This window comes from Felis catus, chromosome F1 (genome assembly GCF_018350175.1).
Source record: "Felis catus isolate Fca126 chromosome F1, F.catus_Fca126_mat1.0, whole genome shotgun sequence".
In the NCBI taxonomy this organism is placed as follows: domain Eukaryota; kingdom Metazoa; phylum Chordata; class Mammalia; order Carnivora; family Felidae; genus Felis; species Felis catus.
Genome location: NC_058384.1, coordinates 22,210,109 through 22,222,882, shown reverse-complemented (window position 1 = coordinate 22,222,882; position 12,774 = coordinate 22,210,109). Strand labels below are relative to the sequence as shown.

At 37.5% G+C, this 12,774-nt stretch overlaps 1 protein-coding gene across 6 annotated transcripts in view; it reads left to right on the top strand.

Annotated features, from left to right (window-relative positions):
- HMCN1 (hemicentin 1) overlaps positions 1–10,765 on the top strand; it is a 469,326-nt gene extending 458,561 nt beyond the window's left edge. For 4 of the 6 annotated variants that reach the window (XM_023247312.2, XM_003999241.5, XM_019821722.3 and 1 more), the window contains 3 exons: positions 664–783; positions 7,462–7,588; positions 9,331–10,765. In XM_023247312.2, the coding sequence (XP_023103080.2) occupies positions 664–783; positions 7,462–7,588; positions 9,331–9,697 (614 nt within the window). In that variant the 3' untranslated portion in view covers positions 9,698–10,765. Of the gene's footprint in view, positions 1–663; positions 784–4,489; positions 4,728–7,461; positions 7,589–9,330 lie in introns of those variants that run through there. The other 2 variants (XM_045048820.1, XM_045048821.1) reach the window with 2 other exon arrangements.
- The last annotated feature ends 2,009 nt before the right edge of the window (positions 10,766–12,774 follow it).

Here is a 12,774-nt window from a genome sequence, read left to right as displayed (position 1 = left end):
AGCAACTATAGATATGTAGTTGCCATTAGTACTGTATAATTGCACGAAGTGTGATGAATATGCTTATCACAAAATTAAAAACACTTCCACTTGCTATCTCTGTATGGAAAAGTGATGCATGGATGTTGGGGGCAGGTGCGAGGAGAGACAGGAGACTAAAGTTTAAATAAAAACAAACATTCCTTGTTCTAGTTAACACCAATAGAAAATTTGTCTTTTAAGTAAACCCTAGTATAAAGGGTATAAAGGGTATACTTTATGTACTTTATAAAGAGTATAAAGGTATACTCTTTATGTACTTTATAAAGAGTATAAAGACCTAGTATAAAGTCAAGACTTTAGTACTTTGGTGGTAGGATCTTGTACAAATCTGTTTCATCTGCCATTCCTAATATAGAAATATAGAAATTGGCCAGTTTGGGGCTTCAGCTCATATATACTTACACACAGAAGAGATGTTCATATTTTATGAAATAGTACAATTGATATTGGACTCCATTAAAAACAGATCCTGATATAAAACAGCTCTGAGCATGTTAAATCCCATGAGTTGTAAAAAATAGAAGTTTTTCTATTGTATATCCACAACTTGTGTATAATTGGTTCTGTCAAGTTTCTGCCTTTGTTTTGCATGGTTGTACACCCTGCTTTCTTTCTGCGTAGATATTGATGAATGTGAAAACCGAGACACTTGCCAGCACGAATGTAAAAATACCTTTGGAAGCTATCAGTGTATCTGTCCACCTGGCTATCAGCTTACGCTCAATGGAAAGACCTGTCAAGGTAAGAAAAAGTTGGGATGTTCATTGCTGCAACTTGATTTAGAGCCGGTGTAGGAGAGTGTGAGAAAATAATGTTTTCTTTCTTTTTTTTTTAAATAATTATTCTCCTAGTTGCTTCCTCTTCCTTCTCATTCCCCTTGGTCATATTTATTTTTAAACATTGCCTTTGCAAGTAGGAGAACCAGTAAGAGAGCAAGTAGGCAAAGGAAAATTGTTGAGAATCAGTACTGGTTCAGTCTTATAGAAGGAGCAAGAATGCCTAAACCAGTTCATGTTATATATTTTTAAAAATAAGTGGAAATAAACCTCTTCAAATGTCTTTTCAAAGTTCAGCCAAGATGGAAGAGGAAATAGGAAGAGACCTTGGTAAATTTTACTCCAGTATTAGGCACTATTTTATTTTTTGTCTTGGCAAACAGTGGGTGGTCAACTAAGCAATCTATTCTTTGAGTCTACAAATGATGTGGCACAATCATGAACTGGCAGTGCAGAATGCAAAAGGTGCATCTGCAAATGAATAAAATAATCTTTCCCCTTTAATATCTTAGTCCAATGGAAACAGACATGTTAATAAAAGCATAATATACAGGGTTATAGGTACTATAACGGAGTTTGGGACAATGTGTAGTGATGGTAGAAAAGAAAAAAAAACTATCAATCTCAATATTACCCTCTTTACACAAAAATATGTAAAGCATTTTGCTTTAATGAGATATATTATGTTGCAATGCAAACTTAGATCAAAAAGAAATAAGAACCTACGTCAAGAAACCCCCTCAATTTTGTGGACAAAATCAGAAGTAGTATATAGGTCTTAACAAGCCTCTGAATTATATTAATTTCTGTTATATACAAACTGTATTCTTTGCTAAAGTACAACAAATAAAATCTCCAAAGGAGTGGTTATCAGTACCAGTCAAATTTAGATTACATTTTCCCTCTGTGTGAGATTCACAAGACTTGCTAGGATTTCAAGTCACGGAAAGTGTGTTCCAGGAAACAAGAGCTGGATGTATGATGGGGCCACCTCAGTTCCATGAGCTCTAACCCCTCCCTCACCCATTCACCCATTCCCTCCCTGATATCCCCCACTGGATCATGTAGACTGGAAAAGGAAAGTGAACACCGTAATAACCTTCGCTCCCAGCCATCTGTCACAAACATTTATTTAAAACCCTATGCAGAACTTTCTACTGAGGTTTGAGGTACGAGAATAATATATTACATTATAGTCATGTTTTTCCAAAGTATTAACTGATTTTAATCAACAGTACAGATATGTCAAGGGCAATAATTTGTACCCATTCCACAGATAATAAATTCTCAGAGTGATTACATGAGCATTAATATCCTAGAATAATCAAGAACAAGGGTAGGACTTGATCACAGATCTCTTAATGTCTAGAATGGGCCTTTGTCTCTCCTATGATGCTTTGAATACCAGGGTCATTGTACTGTAGCATCAGGGTAAGGTGAGAGCATTTACAACTGTCCGTGTTTTATAACCCTCCCCAGGTTGTCACCCCAAGAACCCTCTGAAGAAGTGGCAATGCCCAACATTAACACTGCACTTCCTGTGAGTGTGCCAGGCACCAAGGAAGGAAGCAGAGTAGATACGAAAGCATTTGGAATAACCAACCAAATTACAAAACCTGTTAGCCAGATTTTTAAGTGTTATATTGTATCATATTCTCATGAGAGAATTTTTCTTTTTTTCTAAATTATGGCAGTTTGTTCTTTAAATGCCCTCACCACTCATTCAGTTCAAAACATTTTTCAACTTTCAGTTGTGCTTCAGAGAGTGGAAAATAATGGGAACAAATCAGAAACAGGTGTCACTTGAAATGTTTGTGATTTAAATGGGTTACATATTTTTGTGGTTTTAAAAAAGACTTGAGGGAAAACAATTACATCTTTTAAAGCAGTCTTTAATCTGAAGAATAACTTAGAGTCTTGTTATAGCTTTAGAAAGTGTTTCAGGCATTTATGAGAGAAAAAAGGTTGATAGTCACATGTGCATTCTTGAAGCTTTATACATTAGTGATAAAACTGTGAGTGATAAAAAGGAAATTAAAGTGAATCTGACATTACACAAGGACAGAGACGCTAGTCAAAAGTGGAAGTCACCAGACTACAAAATGAAAAACGAAAAACATGACTGATAATGATTTGCCCAAGAAGCAGAGAGGAGAAACTAAAAGATCTTTCTGCTAATTTTAAGCCCCACTAATCTAATTTTAAACGTTTAGAAACACTTTATTGGCATTGCATTTGAAATTAGTGTTCTAATTTACCCAAGTTTTTTTTTTTAATTTTTTAAATGTTTATTTATTTTTGAGAGAGAGAGAGAGAGAGAGTGTGTGAGTGAGGGAGGAGCAGAGAGAGAGGGAGACTCAGAATCTGAAGCAGGCTCCAGGCCCTGAGCTGTCAGCAGAGAGCCCAATGCGGGGCTTGAACTCATGACCCCGCGAGATCATGACCTGAGCTAAAGTCAGATGCTTACTGAATGAGCCACCCAGGCGCCCCTAATTTATCCGTTTTTAAAAAGGAATCCATAATATTATCAAGAATCTAAATTATTCTTTCTATAAGACAAATGTTTCAAGTATGTTTATCTTAAATTACTGTTTGATGTATCCAGAAGCACTTGGTTAAATGCATTCATATGTCCTAAAGCTATTAATATTAAAGTTTTCAGTTCATCTTGTATTCTTTTCTTGTAGAATATTTATGTTATAAAATCCCTATCCTTTAATTTCTATCGTAGTGATTTTCATGTAATATTTAATAAAAACCAGACATCATCACCTTGTCAGCTAACAGAAGACAGCACGATTTCTCCATCTTTTCTGGCTTCTCTTTTTAAATATTTTTTTTTTTCAACGTTTATTTATTTTGGGGACAGAGAGAGACAGAGCATGAACGGGGGAGGGGCAGAGAGAGAGGGAGACACAGAATCGGAAACAGGCTCCAGGCTCCGAGCCATCAGCCCAGAGCCCGACGCGGGGCTCGAACTCACGGACCGAGTGATCGTGACCTGGCTGAAGTCGGACGCCTATCCGACTGTGCCACCCAGGCGCCCCATGGCTTCTCTTTTTAAGACCAGGCAGTAGAATAAATGAACAGAGCAAGCAGAGTGAATGCCTGTAGGGTGTTTAAGCCTGAGGAGATGGTTGTAGACAAAAGACAAAGAAGAGCCACCTGCCCAGAAGCCAAAATACTAAAGAAAGCTTGTCAATGGGAAGTGTGCGCTCTGGAGCTAAGGGTGAACACTGTGAATATTAGATTTTGTTTATTTTTATAAATTCACATTCAGCCATTGGAAATCTGTGATAAGATAACTGCTCTTATTATGCATACAGACATGTAACCAGATTCTGGACTCCAGGCTGCCATTTCCATGGGCCCCTGTAGCCCACTGGCCTCCATATGTCTGCAAGAATTCACCATAAAAATTAGAGCTAAAATTAAATTTGGTGGTTGAGTGTGAAGTGAATGTTTTTTGTGAGAAAAAAGAAGATAAGGCTAATTGAATTTCTTTCACATTTTCCTAAAGGGCATTTTACTTCATTCTTAGATAATCTCATTTTGCCAAGGAGATAACACCCTTCTGATAGATAAAATCATAATTAGAAATTGGTTCAGAGACAATAGGCAAGATTTCAGTGTAATAAAAATTTGTTTCATTCTGCCTTCTATTCCTATAGGAAAACTAGTCCTAGAAAGCACATTATGTTTAATATCAGCACATCTAAGTAACTACAAAGTCAAGTAAGTGATTTACTCCATATCACTATAGCTCAGCATCTTTTTACTTTGTGAAAACTATTAGCAAGTTTAAAGGAAATAATTATACTGTCATTTCCTATAAAACAGAATATACTTGAAACCAAATCTAAAGTGCTCATTTTTGAGACAGAAATACAAATAGTTAATAATTCAGAAATAAAATTTAACATTTATTGTCCATGGTTAAAATACTATCTCTTGGGGCACCTGGGTGGCTCAGTCGGTTAAGCATCCGACTTCGGCTCAGGTCACAATCTCGCGGTATGTGGGTTCGAGCCCCGCGTCGGGCTCTGTGCTGACTGCTCAGAGCCCGGAGCCTGTTTCAGATTCTGTGTCTCCCTCTCTCTCTGACCCTCCCCCATTCATGCTCTGTCTCTCTCTGTCTCAAAAATAAATAAACGTTAAAAAAAAATTTTTTTTTAAATAATAAAATACTATGTCTTGGAATTTCTTCTCTCCTTTCTCTTTTTTTTATAGCAGTATTTCAAGTCATTTGAGGGTTCACAAAAGAACTTACAACTTTAAGTTGTAAGCACATACATACCATTATGCAGATACCAAGTCACTTACTACCATGAAATGATATAATAGTTTCACATGCACATTGGTGTTGGCACCAATTCCATGATAGAAGTTGTTTTAACCTTTAGGTCCTACCTCTGCAGAGAACTGATTTGGTTCCAATTAATTGTAATTGTTTCCTCTGTACATCAAGATCTATGTTTATTCAAATACTAAAGAAGGAGGCATGTTCCAGGTGCCTATATACAGCCAATTGACTTAAGACTTTATCTAAAATAAGTAGTCTTCAATTTTTTTGCTTGCCTGCTGCAAAAAGAAATTTGAAAACCTTATACGTGTGTCATTCATAATTTTTAAAACTGACCTCCAAAGTTTCATATCATATTGAAATTGTTATAAAGGGTGTGAATTCTGGCTTTGTTGTTTGATGTACATGTGCCTTAAATATATTTTCCTCAGTACTTTGGAGCTGTTGATTTAACCCAGTTAATGGGGAATGACCACTATATAATTTAGAAGTCTATAGTCATTGTTAAACCAACCAACTTGACTGTCAGAAAAAATCTAAGGTCATTTTTGCTGTTCAAGTAAAAGTGTTAAGTAGGTGTTCCCATGACAACCAGCTCACTTCTGAAATCTAACTTAAAATAGAGAGCTAAGACCATTGGTTTATAGCAGTGGTGAAATAAGGCCTGCCACCATCAATATGAATAACCAGTTTTTCTCACCCTGAATATGTGCTTTGAATCATCTTACACTTGGGTATCATAAAAAGACTGAGGATTAGTGAAAACCTTTCTTTTGTAAAGCAGAAGAAGGATATAAAATGGGAATGGGGACAGGAGAACTCCAGGCCACAGGAAGTTCTTGGGCAGAGTGCTTTTAGGAAAGAGAACATAAGGGAAATGTGTTTCTGGATGGAAACTGATTCCCCGAAGTATTTGCCTGCTGTCCCGCTGCTGCTGAAGAGCTTCCACCCACCACCAGGGGAATGCAGGTACCACAGCTGGAGACGAGTGCCCTAAAATATGTTTCTTAACTTGAGGACCTCAAAATCCCTAAAAAACTTTGTAGAACTCTATGGACGCTCCTTCCAGAAAATCCATCAATCTCAATGTTGCACTCACTGTCTGTCTGACTCTGTCCATCTGTCTGTTTCTCTCTCACACAGATACACACACTCACATAGGCACACACAAAAAGATTTTCATTCAGAAATCCCCTGATGCTTGAATATGGACCCTAAGTTAAAAATCATGGCTCAAAAACATTTATTTTCAGAAAGCTCAAAAAAGGTTTCCTTTAGCTCCATCTTGATATTTCTTTTTTTTTTTTTTAATTTTTTAATGTTTAGTTTTGAGAGAGAGAGAGAGAAAGACAGAGCATGAGCAGGGGAGAGCAGACAGAGAGGGAAACACAGAATCTGAAGCAGGCTGGAGGCTCTGAGTGGCCTGCATGGAGCCTGACGTGGGGCTCAAACTCACAAACCATGAGATCATGACCTGAGCCAAAGTCGGATGCTTAACCAACTAAGCCACCCAGGCACCCCATTGATCTCTCTTAATTATAGTGATTTAAGGGTTTTTATTTACCAACTTGGTATAGAAAGCAACAAAATAAACGGCATTTCGTTTGCATGTTTTCCCATTACCCTAGGGAGAACTATTACCATAGAGAGTGCACCCCACCCCCATAACACCTGAGGATGGGTTCTCCACAGTTCAGATTTGCTTAAACTTGGATTATGGTTCTTGGGTCATTCATTTGATCCTGGTTTTGGTTTTTTTTCTAAATTCTCTCTCTCTCCACAAGATCTGACTAACCTGTACAATCTCCCCTGAATTTATCACTTGACTACTTTAATGTCCACTACCCTACCTCCCACTCAACATTTTGAACTTCTAAAACAAAATACCAGGAAGGATCACTCACATTATAAAGAGATTCTTCACTTCACAGGAAGGTTCACAGGCGTCCTTTAAAATTTTAGCTTGTTTTTCATGAATTTAAAGTATTAGTTGCTTTAAAAAACTCAAATGCAGTCTGTTTCCCAAATGATAGCTTAATAGCTTCCCTTCTACTTTTATAGCTTTTATTTTTCAATGGCCTTTCACATATGTTACAAAAAATATGTATGTCCCCAAAGCAGTATGGGTAATAGCACAGCCAGTATCAGGATTCCCCACTTTATGGTTGAACAAGCCTAGGTATTCCCCACTATGTGGTTGAAAAAACTTAGGGATGAATTCATTCATGGGGAGAAGGAGGTTAGCCCTCACCATTTCGGTCACATAGCCACAACCCCTGCTCTGATGGCCAGCTCTGACCCAAGTTGCTGATGCTGTGTGTTCCTTGTGATGTTTGCTAGATGTTGATGAGTGTCTGGAGCAGAGTGTGCGCTGTGGGCCAAATCGCATGTGCTTCAACATGAGAGGAAGCTACCAGTGCATCGATACCCCCTGTCCACCCAACTACCAACGGGATCCTGTTTCAGGGTACGTCTTGCCTCCTCTTCACAGAAATACTTTTCTTTTAAGTTTGTTTACTTACTTTGAGAGAGAGAACACAAGCCGGGGAGGAACAGAGAGAGAGGGAGAGAGAGAGAATCTCAAGCAGGCTCTGCACTGTCAGCGCAGAGCCCAAAGCGGGGCTCAAACTCACGAACCGTGAGATCATGACCTGAGCCGAAATCAAGAGTCAGACGCTCAACTGACTGATCCACCCAGGCTCCCCAGTCCCAGGAATACTTATGAAAAGCTTTCTCTCCTCAACCAACAAGCCCTGTCTGTAGGCATATGTAATTCACACCAAGTCAATAAGCCCAAGGGTATATGGAGTTACAGTGAATGGGTATGAAATGAGCTCATCCTGCAGCAGCCACTGTAGCCTAAACTATCACTTTTGTCTGCCAAGGTTTTCCCGGACTGTCTCCACAGTATGTAATCCGCCATGCCGCATCTAGAATTCTGCCTCAGCAGTGAGAGTTTTATGGGGTGATAGAACCTGACTTTGAAATTTTCTAGTTTCCGTTCGTGTTGCCTCGGGGTTTTAAGGGCTCTCAGCACTTAAAGCATTCCAAGAAGTACCTTGGCTGTAATTATGTTGACTCACTGTGACTCCATCAGAGAATGGTGATGAGCAAGGATGAGTCAATAGTCTGCCCATTCATATATCGTCTTGCTTACATTTCCTGCTGTCTGAAACAGTATCTTTTCTGAGTTCCAAAAAAACTACTCTTCTGTTTTCTCCCACCTTTTACAGAAATGTCATACTCTGTTCAGGTACCAAGTCAATGGGGTGCTTGAAAACAGAGATAGTGGTAGTCATGAATAAGACCCATTAAGAAGGCGGTTCTGAAACCAAATGCTGGTTGGAGCTCACACTTTGTTTTTCCTCTCAACAGTGACTACCAAGTTACTGTAACAGGACCAAGTGTGGACTGCCCACAATCCACTGAAAACCTATTCATAATTGTTTGGGGGGGGGGTGAGGAATAGGAAAGTGAGGGAGAAAATTAAAAATATTGACTTGGGAAACATCTAAAAATACTATGACTGAAGAATCCATATCTTCAGAAAATAGTCCTTTGTGCATTGTTTTTAAATTTTACTCTCCATTACCAGTGATTTCTGGCAGACAACTTAAAAGTCATGATGCCTCAAAAACAGCCAGTGTGGGCTCTGAAAAAAGAAAACGTAGTATTTGTGATCTAAAATAATGTGGAAAACAAATACAAAAGGAAGCGCTTCCCCCCCCCCCACCACGAATCTTAGTTGACCTTTCATTATTTTTAGAAAAATAAACCAAATATTAATATATTCTATTTCAGCTTTCAGTCTTGGGATAGATGTTACAATTTAAAAATAGCTTGTGTTCCTTTCATTAAAAAGTACTTGTTTCCAGTATATGTACATAAGATGCTTCTATTTCCAAAATTGACTTTCCATTTTAAAGACACTCTTGTGGTACTCATACTTACTTCAGTGGTTCAAAAACTTCTGATTTTAATGAAACTGAGAGATAGATATTTGACTCTAGACCAGCATGCTCTCACAGACATCTGGCATCTGGTTTGAGTTAGTGACCGAGAACGTGGGGTGGCCTATTGCTCTTGCAGTCAGACTGTCTACTCCCTTTAATGCCTAAAAGTTGTCATGGATCCTGGTCAGCTGCCTCATGCCCTCTCCTGCTTCCAAGCCAGATAACTATATGCATTTCATGCGTTTGTCGTCCTTAGGTTCTGCCTCAAGAACTGTCCACCCAATGATTTGGAATGTGCCTTGAGCCCATATGCCTTGGAATACAAACTTGTCTCACTCCCATTTGGAATAGCTGCCAATCAAGATTTAATCCGGCTGGTTGCATACACGCAGGATGGAGTGATGCATCCCAGGACAACTTTCCTCATGGTAGATGTGGAACAGACTGTTCCTTTTGCCTTAAGGGACGAAAACCTGAAAGGAGTGGTGTATACAACACGACCTTTGCGAGAACCAGAGACCTACCGCATGAGGGTTCGAGCCTCATCCTATAGTGCCAATGGGACCATTGAATATCAGACCACATTCATAGTATATATAGCTGTGTCTGCCTATCCATACTAAGAAGTCCTCCAGAGCTTAATCCAATATTTAAACTGCATTAATCATGGGTATCGAGTCCCCTTCCAGATTACCATCTCCTGAACAGTTGCAATCTTGGCAACTTGAAAATGGTGCTATGCTCTGTTTTGTGTGCCTTCCTTGGTGTCACTGAGGTATTTTCATGAACCCACCATGGTCATTTCTTTTGGTAAAGTCTAGAAAAGTCCCTTATTATTTTCTTTATTTATTACACTGGAACAGTTACTTTCCAAAGATTATTCTGAACATCTTAGAAGGACATATCAGTGATGTTTTATTGTAGTATAAGAGCTAAGATAGTTTTCCTTAAAAAAAAAAATGAAAACAAAAATAATTCATTCAAAGCCAATGGATTTTTGAGCATTTTAGAATAATAAAACTGGCTGCTATGTGTTTGATCAAAGCTTATTAAGTAACTTATGAAGATGCTTTAAGTATTCATACTTTATAATGGGATTTATACACCTATTTACACTTTAAGGGAAAAAGAAACACCACTCATTTGAGACATATAGTACAGCTTCTAGAATGTTTTTTTGATACCAAATGGTGTTCACGTAGATTGAACATCCAAAAGAAGGATATTATTTTCAGTGGTTTTGTGAAATGAGATGGACCACTTATGATAATAGAAAAAATATTATTTGGTCCTCAGATGATTGTTCATGGCATGGATCTTTGCCCTAGCCTTTTGATATAACCTTCCTTTCAGTTAGCTCTGTAACTTTTACATTCCAGTATTTTATTTTCCTGTCAATTGGAAACAATTTTTACAAATACCAATGAGACAGTTTCTTTTGTTTTTCTTGAAAATCTTGTATGTTCAAATTAGCATAAATGTTGAACGTCAATACACTGTACATGGTGGTAACAGACTCTGGAAGCAATTCTCAAGATGTATTCTATTTTTATGAAATGTATATATATATTACCTTGGTGTATTTTCTATATAATATCTTGATGGACTCTTTTATAAAATTATTTTATAAAGCAAAAAACAATGTTACAGTAAAACCAGCCTAAATAAAATTTTCACATCCCTTTTCTTAACCTTTTTGAAACTTAGTTTGTTTCCTTACATCTATATAAGCTGTTATAGTTTATAGTCACATATGCACACACCTCTGTGTGTCAGACATAGCCAGACTGAAACAGACTTTAAATGGATTCTCTGAATTGGATATGCATTAACTTTAATTCTGTGATATCATCAGACTTAATGGTATTAATAACCCATATCAAGTGGTAAAGTGGACTCTGGTTGTTAATGGGATATGGTGCCAAAATTGTGCGTAACTTATCGCCAATAGACACTTCTAACCAAGGGACTATGGAAGACATGGCCTTGAACAATCAAATATTTACTCCTATAAATGGTTTAGTGAAAACGGAGACTAGTTGATGGGTTGGTTACTTGTAAGTGCACTGGAAAACATGGAGAAAGAAAATAATGAGTTTAGGGCTTTAAATTCTCAACTAAAGTTCTGCAAAAAGTATATAAAGTTGAATGATGATCTGAAAGAAAACCTTATCTCTTAGAACTGCAGAGCCAAGTTTTCTAAAAACCAGACCAAAGGTCCAATTCTGGAAGTAGCTGGATTACAATACAAATTTAATTCCTACTCTCACACTTTCTCTTGTGTTAAAGCAGTGATTAAAAAGGAACTGTGAGAGCGAATTTGAGAGCGAGTCAAATGAGCAGATTTTGATGAAGCTGGAATCCCTGAATTCCAAATCTGATGTGTTTTCTATGCCAACAGAAACATCTCTTCCTCTCTGTCTAGGAAGTTAGTCTTCTTTGTCTAAACAACCTATAACAGTCTCTCCTGAAACCCTTGCAAAAGACTCTAAGCCTTCTCAGGACCAACCCTTATCACCTTTCATTGCTTGTAGACCTACAACCATTTATGTCTTTACAATTCAATAACAAAACCAAAAAAAAAAAAAATGAAGCTTGTATTTTGAGTGGGTTTTTTTTTTTTGTAATTCATATTTACCATATTTTTTAAAGTAACCACTGCAACAGATTTTTTTTAAACCTGGTCCTTCCCACAACCAGTGTTTCTTCTATTTTCACTTATTGGCATGCTGTCCTTTCCAACTCCACGTACTCTACTCTAACCCAGCTGCCAAGCTCTGTTTGATGCCAAATCATCCATCCAGTCTTCCCCAATCCTTTAAACAAAAGACCCAAAAGATCCCTCTTCTGCACCTAAACTCACATACTTTCTATGTACCTCTATTATGTCACTTGTAACCTTGTATTTCGTATTATGGTTGCTTAGCATGTGCGTTCTCTTGCCTACTAGACAGCAGTAGGAGGCAACCTTCAGAATGGGAGAAGATATTTGCAAATGACATATAAGATAAAGGGTTAGTATCCAATATATATATATATACTTATCAAACTCAACACCCCAAAATAGAAATAATCCAGTTAAGAAATGGGCAAAAGACATGAATGCACATTTTTCCAAAGAAGACATCCAGATGGCTAACAGATACATGAAAATATGCTCAACATCAGTCATTATCAGGGAAACACAAATCAAAACTACAGTGAAATATCACCTCATACCTGTCAGAATGGCTAAAATTAACAACACAGGAAATAACAGATGTTGGTGAGGATATGGAGAAAGAGGAACCCTCTTACACTGTGGTTGGGAATACAAATTGGTGCTGCCACTCTGGAAAACAGTATGCAGATTCCTCAAAAAGTTAAAAATAGAGCTACCCTTATTCCAGCAATTGCATTACTAGATATTTACCCAAAGGATACAAAAATATTGATTCAAAGGGATACATGTACCCTGATGTTTATAGCATTATCAACAATAGCCAAATTATGGAAGGAGTCCAAATGTCCATCAACTGATGAGTAGATAAAGAGGTTGTGGTATATATATATATATATATATATATATATATATATATATATAGGACTATTACTCAGCCATAAAAAAAGAATGAACTCTTGCCATTTGCAGCAACATAAATGGAGCTATAGTATTTTATGCTAAGTGAAATAAGTCAGTCAGAGATAGACAAATACCATA